The sequence below is a fragment of the Bubalus bubalis genome, chromosome 11 (genome assembly GCF_019923935.1).
Source record: "Bubalus bubalis isolate 160015118507 breed Murrah chromosome 11, NDDB_SH_1, whole genome shotgun sequence".
NCBI lineage: Eukaryota > Metazoa > Chordata > Mammalia > Artiodactyla > Bovidae > Bubalus > Bubalus bubalis.
Genome location: NC_059167.1, coordinates 98,686,757 through 98,710,843, shown reverse-complemented (window position 1 = coordinate 98,710,843; position 24,087 = coordinate 98,686,757). Strand labels below are relative to the sequence as shown.

Below are 24,087 nucleotides of genomic sequence, written 5' to 3'. Positions count from 1 at the left end.
AGAGGACAGAATTCAGAAACACGGTCCGAGGTCTGAGCGGTTCCAGTGAGCTGTGATGCTGAGAGCAAGTCCACAGCCCACAGCAGCCTTTACCTGAGACAGCTCCAGTCTTCCGAGTCCCCTTAAACCTGGGCAGTCTGTGTTAAGGCTAGATCTGTTTTAACCAAGAATCAGTGGCCCATTTATTCATAAGCCTCCAAAAAGTATATGCAGCAGACACGGATACTAGACACTCTACCTGGGAAGCTCATCTCATCTGGGGAGCAGGTTTAAACCCCTTGGTTCTACTAAGACCCCAGCTCTCCAGGAATGATGAAAGGCTAAATTCTCAAGGAACCCAAAGCTGCTCAAAGCTAGCTTGGTTCTCAAATGTTGGTAAGTACCAATCTCCTGAGAGCCCATGAGAACACAGACGCCCAAGCTCTTTGAAGGAGGTCAGCACTGGCCTCTGTAACTTAACCAAGTGTCCCAGGAGACTCTAAGGCCCACCAGAGTGTGTAATCACCCCCTGCAACACTCCAGCGAGCAAAACTGAAATGATATCATAAACCTGTCACCTAGATCATGAAGCCCTCTGACGTAAAACCTAAAACCAAGTAAGAAGGACAATCTTAGGAGATCTTCTTGCTATTTTTAGCCAACCCAAATCATTTTATCCTTACTAAAAAGTGAATAAACTGAAAACTCCATAGGGAGTCTATTTCTTCTAAAGTCTGAAACATAAATGAGAGAAATTAACAACAGAATACAAAGGCTAACTTAGGTGTATATTATTGCCAAAGATTAATTCCAGGTAACAGAAAAAAAAATTTTCTGAACAACTTGTGTAATATTCAACCAGTAAGAAACAAACAAAAAAGAAGCCAAAGTTAAAATTAGCAAACAGTGGTATATTGCCACTGTAAGGCACAAGAGAGAAACTAAGACAGGATTTACTCCCTCACTTGAAACAACTAACAGAACAAATGGAACAGCTCTCAAGACACTGGACATCAAGAAACAAAAAGCAGTGACCTTGAGGGATGGGAAACAAGATGAGCCTATGGTGAAAGCGTTAGTCGCTCAGTCGCGTCTGAGACTTTACGACCCCATGGACTGTAGCCCACCAGGCTCCTCTGTCCATAGGATTCTCCAGGCAAGAACACTGGAGTGGGTTGCCATTTCCTTCTCCAGGGGATCTTCCTGATCCAGGGATGGAACCTGGGTCTCCTGCATTGCAAGAGGATTCTTTACCATCTGAGCCACAAGGGAATATGCTGGCCCCGGCTTATTGTCTGGAGAAGACTTCCCAGACCTGATGCAGAGATGCAGAGAGTTCAAACTAGGCTCAGGATCTCCTGTGAGAAGAGGAAATGGAGCTCAGAGTCTGGGAAAGCCAGAGTTTATAGACTGTAACACCTAAGAACAGATAGCCACCAAAAAAAGAACTCCAGAGATTTACCAAGGGCCTCTCTGCTTTATTCACAAGAGCTTTGGTCAATTCATGTGTGTAAGGAAATTGCCACAGGCTGGGGAAAATATCACCCACAAGAATTGAAACGAACAATTTCAGAGCTCACACAAGTTGAGAATAGTGCCTATTCCCCACCAGTCAGACAAAAAAAAAACATTAAAACCCTCAAAATTCACAGGGCATTGGGAAGAGTAAACAAACAACTTTAATAGTCAGATAAAATTAGTCCCAGACCGAAATGCTGTTCTGTCCTGTCTAAGAAAGCTTAACACTAAGACCCAAAAGGAGCAAATTGCTCCCAAGTAAATTAATCATACACTAGAAGAAAACCCTCAAAGAACTGTAGGAATCCAAAAATATCCAGGGCTCAACAAGGTAAGCTTTGCAATACCTGGCAGCCAATCAAAAGTTGCCAGGCTTGCAAGGCAGGAGGGGAATCCAACTCAAAATGATGAGGAAAATCAGGAAAATGAGGACACAGGTTGACAGAATTAGGTAAACAAAGGTGGACAATAAACAGAACCTGTAACCCACGTGTTCAAGAGGTCAGGCTGAGCATGACAGACCCATAAAACACAAAACATGAAACTGTAGGTAGATATGCAAACTAGATACAGGCCAAAAACACATACGTATATTGTTAAAGGAGACAACAGTTTACATGGGTGGTAGATTTATAAATGAATGAATTCCTTTTAAAAAAGGAAAAAAGAATGAAACAAAAAAAACAAATTTAAAAGTATTAAGAGGGCCATGTATAATGTTAACAGACAGCAAGTAACTCAGGTTTAGCTAGTATCCACAGAAGAGACAAAAAAAGTTTATACTTATTCTACTGGCAAGCAACAAGAATCAAGCGTTTTAAAAAAGCTACTAACCACACTCAAGGTCATGGCGCTGGGCTCACACAGGGATGGATCATAATGAAGAGTCCTTTGTCCCTCTCAGCATTCAGACTTTAGAACTAGCACATTACAAGGACAAAGAGCTGCCTGGTCACATATACTAACAACCTAATATTAGCAGATCATTAAGTAATGCTTCAGACTATTAACTCATTTCAGTAAAACAGATCACACAATCTGCCATGATTTTATACAGAAAAAAAAGTTAAAGGTCTAAAGTTACAAAGAATCAAAATTTAGTTCTAAAATAAGCTCTACCTTTAAGGTTTTGTAGGCACTGCTCATGGTGGTTACGCGGTGATTGGAATGATTCCCACCCAACTTACAGAGATGACAGACTGGCCTCCTGCATAATTCACAGTACATGTTTATCCTCTCTGTTTCATGCTCTGGGCACATCAAAATCTATTGAACAAAGGATAAAAGTGGGATCAAGGGTCCTCATAGATTACATGACACTCAAAAGACGTCAAGTAATTGGATAAAGTACCAAAACACAAGGATTTGCATTATAAAATCACTAACTAAAGCCATCTAAAGTAACAAAAGTATAAAAAGAAATAAAAGCATTTGGTCCATTGTATGAAAATTGTCTACATTAGAATTATTGTTTTTTAATTTAAGGGTTCAAATGGTCAATTAATTATGTAAATGTTATTTCCCCTAAACTCAGTGCTAAGAAGTTGAAAATTCCTTTCCTATCAGACTTAAGTAAAATGCTTAAACAAGCTAGAAAGGTCCTCTGACCACAATGACTAGGCAATTATTCATGATTATGATCAATGTTTATAAAGTATTAAAACAAACAACCATGAGAACCTATTGCTTCATTATCCTCACAAGAAATCTGTTACTAAGGAACTTGGAACACTTCATCATACAAGGTTCCAAATGTTTGGTTTAACATATTGTTTAACCACACAATGAACAAATTTAGGACTGTGCTTTCCTGATTTTAGTTTCTACCTTTTTATTTATTCCATAAACTATCATCATAGTTCAACTGAATTTTATATAATATAGCTGTTTTCATTTGGAAGAAAAGGATTGTTTTAATCAAAAAGCTGTTAATTATTCCAAAAGATAATATTTTAAGCAGCTACAACTGGTCTGATAGCTTAGAAAATTTTTTTTTTAATTCTAATACAAAAAGTCCTAATACTAATATGTAGCTCCAGGAAAAATAATGGAAAAGATTTCAAATTTTTAGGCACATCCAGGTTCCTACATTCTCAAAGCCATTACAATTAGAATATAAAGCTTGGCTTCATGCAAAGAATGCAAGAACTCAAAATTACAAGTAAATTACAAGTAAATATTCTATAGGATAAGAGACACCTTTTTAGAATTTTACTACAGTGAATAACACTTGGAGGGAAAAAACTTCTCCTCAATATAACTTATTCATATTTCATTCTCTTATCAATCTTACATTTGTAAACAGAACAAGACTGTAATTTATAGTCAAAAATGGTCAACTTTATGAAATTAACTCCTAAAAACTAAAGTCCAACATACTTAATAATTATAGGTTCCTTCATAATAGAATAGTACTAATCAATTTAATTAATATTTTAAAAAACACATCAAACACTAGGTTGAAGTCATAAATTTTTAAAAATCTATGATCGTAAGCATTTAGGCTGAGCTAAGGAATATAATAGCGAATTTTAAAGTATTTAATAAGTCTATCGCTAAACTGGCATAATTTGAGAAAGAAGTCATTCTAAAAAGCACAGGCGCAGATTGCTCTTGTTTTAATCCACTACGCCTACCCCATTTAATATGAAATGAGAAGTATTCAGCTCACAGTTTCAAGATAACTTTGAAGACTAGTTTTTTTTTTTCCATTTTTCTATGGAAATGTCTTATGCTCAGTGTCTTATGTTTAAGAACATAAATAGAATTCAAATTCACACAAGTTACTAGGTTTAGGGGAATGAGAACAGCAATCAAAAGAATCAATTACATGTTTTAAATCTATATAAAATCAGAAAGCAGTATTAAGTGAAGATGTCAAAAACACATTCTGCTTTTGAATCACATAGTAGAGCAAACCACAATGCATAGAATCCTTTTTCAAAAAACAGAGTAATGTTTATTTATTTATTCACCTGGAAGAATAATAAAATAAATCACAATGTATCCTTTATCTAGCTTCAACAAATATCCATTCAGAGACAACTTTGTTTCATCTATAACTTCATTCATGAAGTTCCTTTGTACATTATTACAGAAACTACCCAAATATTTAAAAATGCAAATTCCACTTCAGATACTATATAACCATTATGTCATAAGCTTCAAACTATTCGGCTGTAATTACTCTTATTTATTCAGGGTACAATTTAGGTAACTAAAAATGTCAGGATGTTGCCCAATCACACCTTTTAGACAATGACAGGCTTGTCATATTAAAGGACAAAATCTTTTTAACTTTAACTATTTCAGTCTTAAGAGTATAGAGAGTATATCTGACAGAACTTTTCCTCTATTTCTTAGTAATCATTACAAATACTCGATATTGTACATCATTGTGTTTTAATAGAGTGAACCATACTACTGCCTTCTAAGCTCTGGGGACGTTTAGCAACACACTAACTCTTGCCTGGAAAATCCCATGGACGGAGGAGCCTGGTAGGCTGCAGTCCATGGGGTCACTAAGAGTGGGACATGACTGAGCGACTTCACTTTCACTTTTCACTTTCATGCATTGGGGAGGGAAATGGCAGCCCACTCCAGTGTTCTTGCCTGGAGAATCCCAGGGATGGGGGAGCCTGGTGGGCTGCCGTCTATGGGGTCGCACAGAGTCGGACACGACTGAAGCGGCTTAGCAGCGGCAGCAACTCCAACTATAAGGCCTTAATTTCTCCTCTCAGCTTTTAAAATTATTTTCCTTCTGTCAGGTTCTGGACTTGGTATAATTCATCTCATCATATTAAGTTTAATACACTAACTTCATAGAAACGTCACTCACCTTGGGTCTAAAGTTCGTGGTTGGACCCACATACTCATGCTGCGCTTTTACAGTGCCCCACGGGTGGTAAATTTTGAAGCATTCGTTGCAGTAGCTTGCGCTGCAGTCCATGCAGCTCTTGGTGGATTCTTGAGGTGGTGGCTTACAAAGGTCACACATAATGGCTGTGGCTGCCCTGGCTGCCTGCCGATATCTTTCAACAATAGTTTCCAAAGTGAAATTTCGAAACAGACCATTGATACCCCGCTCTCCAAGATCCACATCATGCTCACAGCCAGGACAAGGAAAAGTGGTTGTCCTAGGGGTCAGTGAATTGCGCTTCCAGCCTGTGTAATTAATAAGTTCTTGTTTAGTTACATAGGTAGGAAAATGAATAGAATGAAAAAAAAAGGAGCCATGTTTTGCAAAGGTATGTATCTACATATATATATTCCAAGAACATAATACTCAAAGTGGCTGCATATGAATCAGTTCGTGTACTGAAAATTCTTTTTTTTTTAATGGTTTTTCCTTGGTATACAAAAGCCCAAGCTACTACGTTATCAAATCAAAGATGAAAGAAATTATTCTAGAGTAAATCCCATATAAATCCCATATTAAATCAGGTATGTGGACGGAGCATACAATACTACACAGGGTCAAGATCTTTTGAAAGTACACAATTATATAAACATGGTTATTTTTATACATCATACCCAAAGGAATGTGGTTTGCATTTAAATGAAAATATCCTTGGCTGATTGATAGTAACTGAGTTTATACATAAAAGGGCAGGAGCCCTTAACCCAGGCAGTGTCCATGGATTGATTCCAGGAAGATTCAAAGAGTTTAGTAAACTATTTGAAATTGCATGCAAAATTTTGTATCTATGTATCCATACATACTTTCTGATTAAACAAGCCATAGCACAAAAAAATAAAAAGAAATTAAAAAATTTAAAAAAACAATCAAATCCATAGCTCAGATTCTCAGAAAAATACGTGACAACAAAATTATTAAGAAGCAATAGAGGGTATCCCACTGTAGTATTGTTTTATCTAGAAAATTCAGTTGGCAAAATCATTAGTTAATTCAGTGCAATCTATGAGAGAGTGAAAAGCTTATTCATAGACCTAGAATGTAGTGACTTTAAGAGGAACCAACCATTTATTATCTTCTTATGACCTGAAAAAAAGAATCATTAAGATTGTTTAATTCAGTAAGCCAAAAGATATACCAAAAATACTACAAGTAACTTTACAACACACCTTTCCTCAGGAGTATCCTGATTTTAACAAATCAAGAAACCAAGGCATGACAGTCCTTACCCACAGGTTCGCAGGAGTCTGGGGTGGTCTGTTTAACACAGGGGCATGCCTATCCTGCTTCCTCCTCTCCTGTATAAATCTAGTCCAAGCAGGTAGTCTTGGTTGCCCACAAAATAACTCCCTAAGTACAAACACAAACTGTTTTGGCTATAGCGTTCTTTCATACTACTATCCAATATCAAAAGTGAGTGGTTAAATCTAGTAAATCACATTTAGAAAATGTCTTTAAACAGCTGTATTAATATCGCCTAGGCAACATTATGATCATCACTGAAGACTATCTTAAAAGATGTCTGACATATCACTACATAAATCACTACAGGTAAAAATTTAGTGATCAGTCCACGGTATGAGACATTTGAAGTGACTTTACAACATGCAAAACAGCATTAGGCCCCCAAAGCTACTTATGCCACAAGCATGCAACTGCATTATTTTAAATTTTAAATATCTTCAAAAAATTTAAAGACATTTTTAAACTTTACATTTAAAAATATACCCGAGAAAGCAGTCACATAAAAATGTGAAAATCCTATGTAAAATATATCCTTGTAATAATTCCAAAAACATGCAATATAGTATGAGCTATTTCACACCACAGCAGGCACATAATAAAATAAGCAGCAGAACTATTTTTAAAACACATGCCAATGAAAATTTCATTTAGTGAAAAAACAAGCCAAATAACTCTGGAAGTGATACAGTGCAGTGGTCAAGTTTAAACAAATGGAAATTCATATTTAGTTACATGCTTCCACACATGAACTAGGTGATAAAAATTAAAATGGATAACTAATCTTAACAGTCAATGTTTTAAAAAAATGAATTATTGGTTTTATGAATTGAAGGTTGTGCTCAATTAAGTAATGGGGAAAAAACAAAACTAAATTATGCCAGTAAAATCATGCTTTAACATGTACACTGGTGACACCCAGATTTTGACCCTCATGTTCAGAAATTTCAAAAACAAGTTTTATCCCTTTTCTGTAAACCTCTTTTGTTTTTACAATAAAAAACAAGGTGTAAGGCATCACACTGAACTACTTAAACCAGACAAACTATTAAATCAATATATCTTGGCTATTTTTCTAAACAGATCTTAAAAGCTCTCAAAAATTTTTTATGAATACTCAACTTTTATTTTGTCTGTCTTATCTTCTACCATTGTTTTCACAAAAATAAACAATAAAACATACTTCAGGGCAATAAAGAAAACAAGACAAATCTAAAGATATTCTGAGAAGTAAGCCAGATGGAAAAAAAAAATCAAGTCAATAGAACTAAGAATAAAACATAACAGAATCAATATTTCTCTATAACTCTGCTAATATAGTAACTATTAGCCAAGTGTGGCTATTTAAATTTACTTAATATTTAATATAAAAAGTCAATTCCTTAGTAGTACCCACATTTAAAACTGTCAAAAGCCATTTTTGGTCACCATCCTGTATGGCACAGGGTCCAGCGTTTCCACGATCATACAAAGGCCTATGGACAGCACTACCCAAAAGCGCGGTATAACAGGAGGGGAGCAATGACCACTTAGGTAAAGCAGCAAAATAGGCCAAGCGAGACAACTTTCCAAGTCAAACTCCATTCATGGGGTTAATGATATTTGCTAATTATCTGAACACTGTCATTTTGCAGAATCAACACTTTACCCCTATACCTTTAACTTCAAAGACAGATTAAACCAGTTAAGTATAAAAATGAAGACTCCAAAATTATTTCAAACTGGTTTATAGCAAATCTTCCCTCAAAAGTCATCTTTCCATCACATTTTTCCATTTAAATGATAAAAAATAGTAATAAAGCATTTCAAAATAGAGTACTTCAAAACAAACATTCATCACCAATCCCAGACCTATTCCAACTGCATTATCTTCTGCCATATTCTGGCTGCAAACAACTCCCCGCTGTTACTACCTGGCCACACAGTAGACGGTATCTCCTCAGTTGACATCACGCTGGCTCCCTGGTGCTGTGCAAAGGCTGCCGCCTTACGCACCACCTTAATGCAGCCACATTCTGACCATCTGATGCCTATGAGTTACATTATCCCTTTGAGTATTAGATTTTCAAATTGCAAAAACTTTCTCGACTACCCTCTGAATCAAAAGTGGGTAATGAGCAATTATTTTTTTAAGCAAACTGTTCCTACCTCTCCTCCTAATTACTAAGTTTCAACACTTCAAATTCTCAGGGTCTCACTAAAACCTATAAGAGAATGGATTACGTGTGGCTTCTAGAAGTGGCTTAAGATTTTTAAATTGAGGCATGTAGAAGAAGGTGAGGAAAACAGAAAAGGGTAATATTTCAGGTGTTTATTTTCTCCACCAAAATTTAAGGTATCACCAGCATTTTCCCTCAAAAAAAAAGTAGCCAATTTTACTTTAAAGGTCAACTGGAATAAAAAAAGAAATTATTTTAATATGATGAGTTTGCCCACCTTTCACACAAAAGCAATGTACATTATTTATTCACAATGAGAAAGACCCAAATATTAAAACTCAGATCCCAAATAATTTAAAATATTAACAAAAAATACACCATATGCATAAACAAGCAAAGATTTATGGTATTAACTACCAAAATTATCAATAAAGTGAAACAAAGTGAAGTCGCTCAGTCATGCCCGACTCCTTGTGACCCCATGGACGTAGTCTACCAGGCTCCTCTGTCCTTGGGATTTTCCAGGCAAGCGTACTAGAGTGGGTTGCCATTTCCTTCTCCAGGGGATATTCCTGACCCAAGGATCGAACCCAGGTCTCCCACGTTGTAGGCAGATGTTTTACCATCTGAGCCACCAGGGAAATTATCAATACATTTAGGCAAATTAAGGTACTGGCTTATTTAACCTCCCCAAGGCAGCAATATGGCTGTTAATTTAAGCTTTGCTCCATTAAGTAAATGTAAAGCATTTTTAAGGTAACATTAAAAAAAACAGTAACAAGGGGATGTCTTTTTCTTTAAAAATATCCCATCATGGATACATACACGTGTGTGTGCATATATGACAAAATGCAAGCACTAATAATCAGAACTCCCTTTAAAAACATCAGAACTTGCTTGAAAATTTAGTCCTGTTGACCTTTAAGTCATGTCAGCCCAATTTGTTCACTTTCTACATGATTTTGAAGACTTGACCACTGATGATGATTTTAATTTATCTCTATAAAGTTATTTAATTTAAATCCAACACTATACTGCCTGCGGCCACACAAGCAATAAAGCATTTTCTACCTCTCCACCCCAAAGATCTCCGTTGTGATGCTGTGAACAATGAACAGAAAGCTGGATTTAGAATTTAATTTCAAAGAGAAGATTCACAACATGTTAACAAAAGATAAAGCAGTAACTGTGTCCTACACATAACACAATTATTGAATTGACAGTAAAAAATGTATTCCTCCTGGTACACATGGTATTTATATAAAGCCACCAATGTAAAGCAGTCATCGAGGTTATTTTATCACAGTTCAGAATTAAACACTGTTGGTGCAGCAATTAAGAGCCTATACTTCATCCTGTGGATCTGTGTTTTTAAACAATCACACATTTGTGTTTTTAAACAATTACTAATGGTAACTGTTGAAAATACAAAATCAAAGTAAAGTATCTTTGCTTGTTTTAAGTGACCGAAATCAGCACAATAAATAAATATTACTAACACTGATTGTATCTTAATGACAACAGACAAATGGGACATGACAACAAAATGGGAGAAAAATCTTGTGTGTGTGTATAATATACACACACACATGACCAAAAACAGTTATACAGCTCCTTTAGATTTTACAACTTAATATGCTAATGTTATAGACACACATCTTGCTCTCCTTTCAAGGCATCCTTTTATTTTAAAATGTGTCAAATGAAACATGCAATGCAATTTGAAAGAAATGCATGTGAAAGTGTAAGCCACACATCATTTTACATTTTCCAATGTGTGTGCACTCAGGCATGTCCGACTCTCTGTGACCCCACGGGCTGTACCCAGCCAGGCTCCTCTGTCCATGGGATTTTCCAGGCAAGGATACTGGAGTGGGTTGCCATTTCCTCCTCCATTTTCCAATAGCCACATTAAAAAAGTAAAAATAAACAAGTGAAGCTAATTTTAGAAATACATATTTAGTAATACAATATATTCAAAAACTATCATTTCAAAATGTAATCAATATAAAATTATTGATTAGAGATATTTATGTTCATTTTTTCCTTCTAAGAGCTCCACGTGTATCCCTCCGTTCAGACTACTGTGTTTCACGTGCTCAACAGCCATATGTGGCCAGTATACTGGACAGATCTGGAACGTCTGCCGCGAAGATACCTAGAGCATTACTACTCTCCCATGAGACAGCCATCATATTCTGCAGTCACACCCTTCTCCCAGCTAAACATTCTTATTTCCTTTAATCATTCTCCACAGAGCAGCTTTCTAACTTGTCCCCTGTCAGGACACAGTTCAGCTTAAAAGGGCTCTTCCTAAAGAAGAGGGAAGAACATACCTAGTAAATCTACTTTTGATCTCTTGTCCTGGAAAACAATGCTATTATCACTGAAGATAAGCCATTATGGCATGCTCTATACAAATCTCATAGCAGACGTTTGCCATTCAACATCCACGCGACGAATATTTTTTGAATGGCTACCAACTGCTGGGCTAGGGAAGTTCCTGGAAACAAACAGTTAACTATTTTTTATTCATATTTTATACCGATTCTACAAAAACTAACCAAGTCTTAAGATTAAAAGCCTAAATATAATAAAGAATTTCATGAAATACACATGTGAGCTCAATCTAAAGATCAGTAAAAATACTAGTATTTAACTAGAATCTCATTTAATGGGCTGGGCTGAACATTAATATACAAAAAGTGGATCTTGTTCGTCAATCAAGCCAGGGTCCCTAATTATTCTCTAAGAATCTGCTAATAGAAGATGAACTTTTATCTGGTAGAATGGTTTCAAGCTATCACCGTCTTTCCTACCCTCCTCAGCACACCAGTCTCCTCTCAGGAGGAAAACATGAAAGTGATGACTTCACAAACAGCAAAGCCCTCTCCACCCTCATGCACCCTGCACCTCCCAGTTACCCGATGCTCCCTTTTATGTATACACATACAACTTTTATGTGCGTAAAATACCCTCCAAGCAACTAGTGATTCCCATTTAAAGAAAAATTCATGGATTTAAAATACCATAGTGCCACTCTTAGCACAAATCTCCTCTTACCCACTCTCTAATGGAACACACAGACACAAACACTGCCCAAGGAGATTCCGTATCATAGCACAACCAGACGTGTGACATTCTCTAGCACGCAAATGAGAAAAAGATCCTTTTCTGATTTAAAAAAAAACGTTTTGTTTTTGGTTGTTTTTTTTTTTTTCACAATATTAAAAAGTTACTCCTAAACGAAAGAGAGAGAAATAGAGTGGACAAAGGATGAAACTGGAAACTTCAAAGCCCAAACTGGGCAGAGCTGAAGGCCTGAGATCTGGTGCTCATGGCCACTAGAGGACTCTCCTCAACAGGAAGGAAGTGCTGAACGGAAGGCTGTGACATGTCTATCCAAACCTTTGCCTTCCCTTGATTCTCACTGCTCATTCTGGCCCTTAATTTTCCAATGGCCTTGTTCCCAGTGATTTCAAATTCATTTTGATCTACATTAATCCTGCAATAGATGTTCAGAAGAAAAAAACACCATCCCAATAGTGTTGGAGAAGACTTTCGAGTCCCGTGGACTGCAAGGAGATCAAACCAGTCCATCCTAAAGGAAATCAGTCCTGAATATTCACTGGAAGGACTGATGCTGAAACTCCAATATTTCAGCCACCTGATGCAAAGAACTGACCCCTTGGAAAAGATCCTGATGCTGGGAAAGATTGAAGGTGGAAGGAGAAGGGGATGACAGAGGATGAGATGGTTGGATGGCATCACCGTCTCAATGGACATGAGTTTGAGTAAACTCCCAGAGTTGGTGATGGACAGGGAAGCCTGGCATGCTGCAGTCCATGATGTCGAAAAGAATTGGAAACGACTGAGCAACTGAACTGAACTGAGATCTACTTCTATAAACTATTAAAGAATTCCACTGTTTAGCTGATGTTCAAAATCGTTATTTTAAAATCTGGATCAAAAAAATGGCTGAAGAATAAAATGTATTAGAATGATACCAAATAACATTACTCTAAAAAGGCTTCTGGGACTAGGCATTACGTAGTTTCATCCTTTAATTTTGCATATTTATTTACCTATTACCAAACATAGAAGAGTCTCTAGTAAGTACTTCAGTAGTCCATTATTTCAACCCTCCTATAAAGGACATCACAGGATTATAGAACATGCCCTAAAATACAGACACAGTTAACAATGGGTTTAACACAAAGCTGGTGTTCAACATCCAATATCCACTTTAAATGAATATCAAAAGACAATTAAAAGTTCATTCTGACATTTTAAAAGTTCATTTTAAGAGAGATTCTTTTATAAGTACAGTTTTCATTTATTCACCTAGAAAGATTAACCCCCAAAATGATGAGATTTCCCTTCTACAATTATCTCTGAACATATAAACAAGCTTCATCAGCCAGTTCTACCACATACCTGGTCTGCTAATTCTGTCAATTTTATCCACGCTAGGGGAGGGAAGCCGAAGTCGAGGACTGCCCTGATTGGAGTTGTCAGACCCCACGTCATTGAATGAATCATCAAGCATCAGTAAGAGCTCCTTCACGCATTTATGACAGATGCTATGCTGACAAGGGAGAATCAACGGGTGGGTGAACAGCTCCTTGCATGCCGGGCAAATGAGCTCTCTTTCGATATTCTTAATGGTAACCTTAATGAGAAGCAGAAATCAGAACAAAAGGCTTTTAGTGTGTAAATACATTAACTTGCTTATACTCCGTGTATAAATACATATATAATTACTACCTAAAAGAATTAAAGATTTTTTAAAATCTGAAGTTTCTTTTTGGGCTATGAAAGTCTACACCATTATTTATCCACCCCCTCATCATCGCATGGCCTAGAAGTGAACAGACATGAGATTTTACATGAGATGGTAAAAATATATATATATATTTGAAATATGAGAAAAATTAGCATAAAATATTTGGCATCCATAACATTTTGCCTTCAGTGAAATTCTGAAAGTAGATTACTTTAATAAAAATTAAGAACATAGCACCAAAAAAAAAAAAGAATGCAGCACTAAGAACAGGATTATTCCTATTTAGCACATTAGCTCTGTAACTGACAAGTAACAGAAGCTGGTAAAAACTAGACTAGCCATTATGTTCCTGGACCCTATTTAAAATCTACTTACAAGCTGAATTATCAGCAATTTTCTACATTAAACGTGACCATTTTCCACATGCAGAAACTGTAATGTATGTAAAATACTTGAGGTTCTCAGGCTGAATACCAAAGCAGTTATCTTGAAAGCACTTTATGAATACTAAAAGGGTAGGGAGGATTACAAAGAACCACTATAAGTGCTCTCAATGCTACAAGCTTGCAATATTTTCAATGAGAAACACTTAAGACTCATCACAACTATAAAGGTCTAATGACATCATACCAGCTTTCCCATCCTTTGCCTGTGCAGTTTTCCCTTCATGGATCCCAAGCTTCAGGTGCTATGAATCTATATTTAGCATCCTTGCAATTGTAATAATGGTACAACGTTAGTCAACCATTTCAACTACACACAGAAAATTAAAACTGAATCAATTCACTTCTTTTAGTTAAATAAAAATGTATGCGAGTCTATTCCCCTTAAAATCACACCAAGTGAGTTAATAATCCCTGACGAGAGTACTTAAGCCAACGGGCTTTATCACTGTCCATGGGTCGTGCAATGCAGCGGTTCTTGCTGCATCACTCAATAAATTATTTAGTAAAAGCCCGCATCACGTCAGTTTTAGAAAATCTGGAAGATATCCACACTTCACAATTCACATCAAAGAATACAGAATCTTCACATCCTATCTCAATTCATAAAGAATTTGACACCTAATTCAAAGGGAAATATTGTCTTTCAAAATCCAAAACAGATTCTCACGCCTCATTTTATGGGAGGTTTACCTCTCACTGGAAGATCTAAAATCATTTCCACTTTTCATGTACACAGAGCAGTGTATAAGCTTTCTAATCACGATGGATATAAAGCAATTCTTGCGCAAAAGAAAAACGAGTGTTCATTTTACATACATTGAAGGGAAGCAATCTGATTACGAGAAATGTGGTGTGGTGGCTCCCCCAATTAAGCCATTTCAAAATAAATGAGGTTCGACGGAAAACCAACAAGTTGAGAAGAACTGCACTGCACACCCGACTCCCTGAAACAAAAGCACTTGAACCCCGACAGCTGCCGGAGCAAGCCCGCCCCGCGCGGGCAGGCAAAGCCGGGGAAGAGCCAGCGCTGCGGCGACCGCGGGCCGGGCTCGCGGGGGTCCGAGGAGGACTCGAGCGCCAGCCCCGCCGTGCTCCGGGACAAAGGGCGGCGGTCCCGGCGCCCGGGGCCGCAGCGGGCCCCTGACTCCTTAAGGCGAATTCGGCAGTCTGAAGGCCACTGGAGAGCCCCTCCCCAACTCCCCGAGGTTCTCAGGTGGGCCATCGCCGTGCCCGAGGGGCGCCCCCTTCCGGGCCCGGGTGACCTCGAATCCGACCCTCCCCTCCCAGGGGCAGACAGGGGGCGCCCGGGGTTACAGAACCGGCCCGGGGCGCGGAAGGCGAAGAGGAAGCGGGGCCACCGCACGCCCGCCCCCGCTCCTCGGGAAAAGAGGCTCGCTCCCGGCTCAGGGCAGCGGAGACCGAGCGCGCGGGGCCCCGGCGCGCCGCCCTCGGGGCTGAGGCAGCCGCCCGCGCCCCTACCCACCAGCGAGTCTGAGCCGTCCCCTTCCATGGCAGCCTCGGTGTCATCAACGGCAGGGCTCCAGCAGGCAGACGCGCGGCCCCGGGGAGGCTCTGGCGGGCGGGTCCCCGCGGCGGCCGCCGAGCCTCGGTTCGGACCCGGAGGGCAAGCTGGTCAGCCGGCCCCGGTCAGCGGACCGACGCGGGCAGGAGGCGGCCAGGGCGGACGACAGCACAGGCGCGGAGAGCCGAGCTCTGCTCCTGCGACGGCCCCGGGAATCGCGGCCCGCGACCGGCTGCGGCGGCGGCTCCTGCGGACTGCGGCGGGGCGGGCGGCAGCGCGGAGACCCAGGCGCGGGCCGCGGAGGGCGGGGCGGGGCGGGGCGGCGGCGTCGCCCGGGCGACAGCGCCCACCGCACAAAGGGGGCGGGGAGGCCCGCGGCCGCGCGGCCGGCGGGTGTGGCCTGTGCTGGGATCCCCCGCTCCGCAGCCGCCTCGGCCCTCTCCCTGCCGCCCGGCGCGCCCGCCCGAGCCGCGGCCGAAGCCCCCTGACGGGGTCGGGAGCCTCGGAGAGGCGGAAGCGAAGGCGGGGAAGGGGCGGCGGCGGCGGAGGGCCGAGCCGGGGCGGGGCCGAGGTGGAGCGGTCCCGCGGCGCCGCAGCCGCCTGCATCCTGGGCCGCTTCTCCGCGCCATCCCTCGGCTCTGCCTCCGGACGTCCGCGCCTTCGGTAAAGCGCGCCTTGAGCATCACAGACAAGCACCACTTCCTGACTCTAGACGGGGCGGTGGGGCGAGGCCGAGCCCAGACCTCCTTCCCCGTGTTGTCGCACCGGTGCCGCGCGCGGCGGAGAGGCGACCAGGGAAAGAGCCGGCTCACACCGCCCCTACCCGGGCCGGGGGTTTCCCCGAGCGGGTCCCTGCCCCGGGCCCCGCAGCTCTCCTCTTCGGCCCGATGCGCAGGGCGAGCTGCACGTTCCCTAACTGCTCGCCAGGCACTCATGCTCTGCTTCTGCTTTTACACACCAAGGCGCGGCGCTGTCACGCACGGCACGTTCTTGCCAAGTGGCGCTTGGACACGCCGCAGGGTTGGGGTCCCTCTCCCTGGGTACTGGCCAGGAATTAGAGGCGGCAGCGTTCCTACCCGACCTAGGGTGTGCGTCCCGTCCACGCCGCCGCTGCTCTGCGGGTCTCTGCCACCCAGCCCCGGCATGGAGGGTGCGGGGAAATGGGGACAGGTGGTCCTGAACTGCTCCCGCACCCACGCACCCGCTGGTGGGCGCGCCCAGCCAGTGGTCAGGCCCAGCTTCTCCAGCTCGAAGACTAGCTGCGCAAAATTCACCTGCTGAAGTCCAAGCGCGTTTCCTCCAGATTTCAAGACAATTCGAAAACAAATGAACCTGGGGTTGTTGAAAGCCGTCTTGTTAGATCACGCCCCTGCCCTTCCAGCGGGCTAAATAATTCCATTCTTTTATGTATAGACTGAGAAAACAGGCGCTCTAAACAAACAGCTGGGCGAGGGAACCGCAGAGCTGTAGCGCGGAATCCCGAGTAGGTTTTGACGCGCTTCCCACTTTTATTTCCTATTTGGGACAAGTCTCTCGCTGTGACCAGTTCCGCCGTCTTTCCACAGCACTGTCAGCAGAGGTAGCCTCTTCTCCAGACGACAGTTAAATGACAGTGTGGCAGGGTACAATTGAGAACAGCAATGGACCAGAGCAATGGTCTTTAATGGAATGCCCTCAGTTTACAGATAAGGTGCAGAGAGGATGAACACCTCAGCGAGTAATGCCTGGTTGCGTGGCTTTACAGGCTGGAGTTGAGGCTGCTTCCTCCCCACGGGGTCTGAATCGTCCTAATCCGGGGGAACTGAGGAAAATAAATGCCTGCGAAACTTAGTAGCCTGTACGATGTCCGACACCATGTTCTCGTATAGATTTTAAAAGGCTCAACCATTAATAAGCATCATAAACCAATTTTTGTTTTTAATTATGGTCTTTGGGTTCAATAATTACCCTGTCGCTCTAATCTTACACCACCCCACTTGAATAGTGCGTTAGTCCAAAACGAATCAGTTAAAGTACAGACTAAAAGAGATTAGAAGGTTTCGTTAACATGAACTAAAGAAAAAAACTGTAGAGACAACATTTGGCTGCAAATAAACTTGAAAGTCCTTCCATTATGCAAATCAAATGCCAGTAAGTTGCCGTTTTCCATCTTATTCTCAAAGTTCAAAAGTTACCTCAATACACTTGGTTGAGAATGGGGGAAACAGGCACCTTCAAACTTTTTTGTAATAGTGCAGATTGGTTTGGTTTATTTGAGGGGAAATTTTGCAAATCCTATCAAAAAATTTCAGTGCTTCTACTTTTAAGCAATTCCTCTTCTAATAATTTTCCCACTGAAAGACTTGTGTGTGTGCACAAAAATATGTACAAAGATCTCTGAGGGACTTTATTTGTAAAAATTAAATATCTACCATTCATAATGCACATTCACACCATGGAACACTATTTAGCAGTTAAAATGAATGCACTGATGAGAAAGGACTTCTAAAATAGTGTAAAAACAAACCAAAAAAAAAACCATATGGATTATGTATGTTGCCATTTTGGCAAAAATAAAAAAGATGAGACAAGCAGGCATATTGTTTATGTACACAAATAAGCAAATAAAAATGTCTGCAATAGAGCACAAAAAATCCTAACAGTGTTGTGAAGAAGTAAGGGGATGAAGCAGGTGTGGAAGACACTTTCTGTCCACACTGTATTGTTTGCACTTTATAATATGTACCTGTTTTAGTTCTAGAAACTTTTTAATGTAATTTAACCCATAACCGTTTTTATACTTAGGTAAACTCATCCATATACTTTTAAAAGCAAAACAGGGGAGCGTGAATATTGGTAAGAAGACAGCAAATTTGAAAACCATCAGTCTAAACTGCCACTCTCCCACCTACCTAGTCATTGCTCTTCCCATGGCTGCCATGCTTGGGGTCATCTTATCACTTTCTCCCAACACCCATCCATCTCAGCCTCCCAGTTATCAAAGAGAACCAACATCTTTCTCAGTTGCTCAACTGAAAATCCTATGGGTTGGGGGATTTTTAAAAATCCTTCTCTCTCCTTTCCCCATACCTCTCTCTGACAGCCTTCAAATGCTCTTGCAGAAACACAAGAGTCCAGTATTGTATGGAGGGCCTAGAACTACCATGCTTCTTCTTAGTAGGTACTGGGAAGCTTTTGAAGATGTTTAAGTAGGAATGGCACAGAAGATGTGTTTTGTTTTATAAATCACTATTCTCCCAGTTTGTCCTGTATATACTATCCCTTGGTGCCTCCTCCCCCTCACTTTGGAGTATCCTAGTACCTTCTTTTCCAAGTTTCTTTTAAAACATGGGTCAGAATTCAACACAAGGAAACCTATTCCACATCTGTCACCCACTCAGTCCCTTGACCTTTATACTCTTGCCTACATCATGATACCTTATGCTTGTTGGCATTGTGTAATTACTCTTCTATCACAGGGCCGTGAGCTGTTTCAAATCTGTTTCATGAAGTCCAAAAGGACAATTTCTCCTCCTGCACCTGCTAACAACCACCACTCCCGAAACACACACACACACACACACACACACACTCACACCCATATTATTCAGGTCTGGCCCAAAAAATGCTCACGAGCTCACACTTAAAATATAAACCTGATACCCTTTAGGCTATACAGTATTCATTAAATTAACCAGCTCTCTTTCCACACTGATTCCTAATACCCAACAAGAGATTAAATTCCAGGCTGAGTCATGTCCTAATCATGGTGCGTATCTCAGTCAGTGCCATGAGCACCTCTGGCTCTTCATCTGTTCAGTCTGAGGTCAAACAGCCAGAGTACCATTCTGTGAGTATATCCTGAGCACGAATGAGCAACCAGGTGACATGGCCAGCATACTCCTAAACCTTGCCCCCTGTTTGGAAACAATCTAGGTTCTCAATTAAGAGAGCCCTGGACTTAGGTGGTGAGGAAGGTGGCAATGAAGTCAAACCACAGGGCATTCCAGTAGATTGGCACATGCACTGTCTATGCTGCTGGGTACCAGGAAGTTACAGGTAAAGGGACAATAAATGACACTTACCAGTTATTGACTTAAGTCTCTGGCAGGCCCAGCTCACCTGTCATAAAGAGTTTCTATGGGAACAACCTCAGAGGAGAGGAGTCCAGCCAGCCAGGAAGTTCAGATTTCCCTTGGTGGGCCAGCTTCTGCTCACCTTTCAAGCTGCAGATCTGGTCTCCATCCTCATGAGTCTAGTTCTCACTGATCAGTTCCCCTTACTCTGAGCTGCTGGAGCACTCCCCTTACTGCTCAGTTTAACACGATTACATGCTCTTATTCCATACACTCATGTCTGACGTTTTATAAACTTTATCTCCCCATCCATTTCAAGCTTTTGTTTGTTTAAAAGAAAACCCAGGAGGCATTCATCGGCTAACTGATAGCACCAGACCAACAATTTCAGAGTTGGTAGGAGGTACACAGCGCTGCCCTGGTAGACATGTTCCCATTAATGACAGGAGTGTATTGGCTGCGTAACTGGTAGACAAAGGGGTCCTTTAGCCAACTTAGGGTGAACATCAATAATACTTAGAGGCTGTTAGCAGGTCCCTATAACTGCGTCTCACTATTCCTATACTTAGGGTTTCCAGTTTTAGCAAATAAAAACATAGGACACCCTGATAAATCTGAATTTCACATACATAATGAACTTTTTTTTAGTATATCTCAAATATTGAATGGGATATACTTAGATTAAAAAATTGGTTGTTTACCTGAAATTCAAATTTAACTCTACATCTGGCATTTTATCTGGCACCTCTACCTTCCATTGTTAAATGATCATAATTTGCACATAAGGTGTCTCAAGACCAAAACCTATTGTCAAAGTAAGTAGATGTAATAGCTTTACTTATTGAAGGCCTACTAAGTGCTAATAACAGCGTTAGGAACTTTGCACAAAATATTCATTTAATCCTTGCAATAACCCTGTGAAATAGGTATACTTCCCTTCAGAGGGGACATGTAACAATGACAACTTCTCTCCAGCTTTATCCAGAGATTAAGTAATACCATCAAGGACATGTGCCTACACACCAAGAGCTAAGATTCAAACCTGAGACTCACTCTAGCCTCCCTACTTTACCACTGCCCACAGGTAAGCGTCTAACATGTAATTTACAATTTCATAGAAAATGTGATTAAACATTATTTGACAAAGTCATTTCACAGAAAGTTTTTCCCTCCCAAATTATCTTTGAGCAATATAGTAAAAACATCAGAGGAAAATTCCAATATTTACAAAATTAGCTGTTTTCAAGTGATATTGCTAACACCTAAATCTTCTCTTTGCCTTCCCTCCTCCCCACAACACACACACTTTGCCCAATCCCAAGATATAAAAAAATATTTTAAAGAACACTTTGCAGTGGACACAACCTTAGTATTATCACCCAGTTTAGATTCGGTTGTGTAAGCAACTATCTATTGAGTCTTCAGAGACAGATCATTTGGTGGTATTTTTACTTTAGTCCCAGGAGATGTTTAAGACTTCACACTAGATTTGAGGGTTTTCTAAATGTACTTCTTTCAGTGTATAAGCATCTTGTTTGAAAGCAAATTTTGTGTTTATAAAAGTTCTTCAATTCTTTGTGCGACAAAGATATTCAAAGTTAAAAGTAATAATTCACCAAGTAATGGAATCATCACTTTCTCTATTAAAATTAAATGTAAGCTTTCCAAAGCCTCTTTATTTTGCTCAAATTATCATACTCTTTGGATGTGCCCTAACAGTAACTATTGACCTGTAGGAAATAAGTGCTTTCTGGCTATGAATACATAAATATAAATATGTTTAAACTCTAAATAAAGACGTACACTAAATATAAATTCTTCTAGGTTTCCTGTCATCAAGTTTTCATTATATGATTCTAGAAAAGTATGCAATGGTGTGGAAAAAATAAATGTGTGAAGATGATAACAAATTAATAAGGTACATCTTTCTAGAGACCAAAACAGTTTGAAAACACTGCATTGTGTAATGCTAGATTTTGATCACAGATTTGGAAAGCTCTCTTTTAGTCCAAAGAGATGAGTTACAGAAGAAAAACAAAACAAAACCACAGATTGGGAGAAGATATTTGCAAATGATCTGACTAACAAGGGATTAGTCTCCAAAATTTACAAATAGCTCATGACACTTAACAGCATCAAAACAAACAACCCAATCAACAAATGGGCAGAAGACCAAACAGCCATTTCTCCAAAGAAGACATACATGTGGTCAAGAAGCACAGGAAAAGGTGTTCAACATTGCTAATTATTAGAGAAATGCAAATCAAAACTACAATGAGATATCAATTCATATTAACCAGAATGGTTATTATAAAAAAATCCACAAACGATAAGATTGGAGAGTGTGTGGAGAGAAGGGAACTCACTTACACTGTTGGTGGGAATGTAAATTGGTACAGCCACAATGGAAAACACTCTGGAGGGTCCTTAAAAAACTAAAAATAGACTAAAAATATGACCCACTCCTGGGCATATATCCAGAGAAAAACGTGATCTGAAAGGATACATGCACCCCGATGTTCATTGCAGCACTGTTTACAATAGCCAAGACCTGGAAGCAACCTGAATGTTCACAGGTTGACAGAGGAATGGACAAAAAAGGTGTAGTACATGTACCAATGGAATATTACCCAGTCATTAAAAAGAATAAAATAATGCCATTTGCAGCAACATGAATGGACCTAGAGACTGTCATACTGAGTGAAGTAAGTCAGACAGAGAAGGAGAAACATCATATAACATCCCTTATTTGTGGAATCTAAAAAGATATGATACAAGTGAACTTACAAAACAGAAAGAGGCTCACAGACTCAGAGAAGGAACTTGTGGTTTCTGGGTGAGACAGGCCAGCGGGCTGAACAGGGGAAGGATGGGGGAAGGGATAGTTAAGGAGTTTGGGATGGACATCTACACACTGCTGCTGCTGCTAAGTTGCTTCAGTTGTGTCCGACTCTGTGGGACCCCATAGACGGCAGCCCACCAGGCTCCCCCGTCCCTGGGATTCTCCAGGCAAGAATACTGGAGTGGGTTGCCATTTCCTTCTCCAATGCATGAAAGTGAAAAGTGAAAGTGAAGTCGCTCAGTTGCGTCCGACTCTTAGCGACCCCATGGACTGCAGCCTACCAGGCTCCTCTGTCCATGGGATTTTCCAGGCAAGAGTACTGGAGTGGGCTGCCATTGCCTTCTCCACATCTACACACTGCTATATTTAAAATGGATAACCAACAAAGTCCTACTGTATAGCACATGGAACTCTGCTCAATGTTATGTGGCAGCCTGCAAGGGAAGGGAGTTTGGGGGAGAATAGATACATGTGTATGTATGACTGAGTCCCTGTGCTGTTCACCTGAAACTATCACAACATTGTTAATCAGCTAGTACAAAATATGAAGTTTTTTGGAAAAAAACAAAACAAAACCACAAACTTCAGAAAGTGGCTTCCAGAAATGGTACACATTTCTGTGATAGTGAAATATAAGGAGTCCGTTTATATTGATTTTTAAACCTCTTGAGAATAATCATAGGTATCACCCACACTCATAGAGTATTGTTGGATGAACAGAAAGACAACAATGGGAGAGATCACTGTGTACTTTAAAGATTAAAGTAATCGTCACAGTAGAGCCAATAAGCTGATCAAGCTCATCATGTGGGTTTTATGTTACCCTGAGATGAAAGGCTCACCTCCCACATTCAGAGAACACAACGGCAGGCTAATTTAATTTGAAGTAGACACAAAGAAAACTGCTGCCACTGGGAAACCCAGTGGATTGGAGGTGGGAGTGAAGTTCCACCTTTGACTTTGTAAAGTTTTCAGTAAAGTTTGAATATTTTGCAATGACCATATATTAAATGTTTTAAAATTTTAAAGCCATCAGAGAAAAGTGAAAGAAGTTATGATGATGGTCAACCCACTGGTCCCAACTTTGAAGGAAGGGGAGGAAAGGGGAGGGGGCAGGAAGACAAGAGCCTCAACTCTTTGGTTTTAAACTTCACGAACCTGGTGTAATTAGATCCATTTCATATTATTCTTTACATTACCAACTTGAGCTACAAGGTGGAACCTAACTTCTCAGAGAAAAAGAAAGCAAGTCAAATCTCAGAGGTCTGTTAGTCCATGGCTAATGCTCAGTAAGGTATTCAGTGTTCAAATCCTGTATAATCACATATATGAGGAGGGTTTAAGCAGAACCAGGAGGAGCAGAGTTATAAGGAAAGAGGGCAGAGAAGAAGCTTGAGTTGTAATGGTTAAGAGGCTACTCCTGACCCCTCACTCCACCAGAAAAAAGGCAGAGACCCTACTGTGAGAGCCCACTTTCCCAACGCAGAGATTTCACAGGCACACCTGCCCCTCTGACTCTGGAAGTCAGCTGAGCTCATGCCTCCACATCCGCTACAGGCGCTTTACTGAAGAGGGTCCACCTAGTGGAGAGTGAGGCAGAGAAATTCAGGGGATAAAGCCAG

General features: G+C 40.6%; 1 protein-coding gene across 4 annotated transcripts in view; it reads right to left on the bottom strand.

The window, feature by feature from the left end:
* The window catches only part of TRIM36 (tripartite motif containing 36), a 42,743-nt gene that overhangs the window by 16,249 nt on the left and 2,407 nt on the right, over nt 1-24,087 (bottom strand). The window contains exons 1-5 of one of the 4 annotated variants that reach the window (XM_044925503.2): nt 15,530-15,835; nt 13,252-13,486; nt 9,886-9,915; nt 5,336-5,661; nt 2,617-2,763 (exon numbers count right to left, since the gene is read on the bottom strand). In XM_044925503.2, coding sequence (XP_044781438.2) covers nt 2,617-2,763; nt 5,336-5,661; nt 9,886-9,915; nt 13,252-13,486; nt 15,530-15,556 — 765 coding nt within the window. In that variant the 5' untranslated portion in view covers nt 15,557-15,835. Of the gene's footprint in view, nt 1-2,616; nt 2,764-5,335; nt 5,662-9,885; nt 9,916-13,251; nt 13,487-15,529; nt 15,836-24,087 lie in introns of those variants that run through there. The other 3 variants (XM_044925502.2, XM_025296430.3, XM_006047271.4) reach the window with 3 other exon arrangements.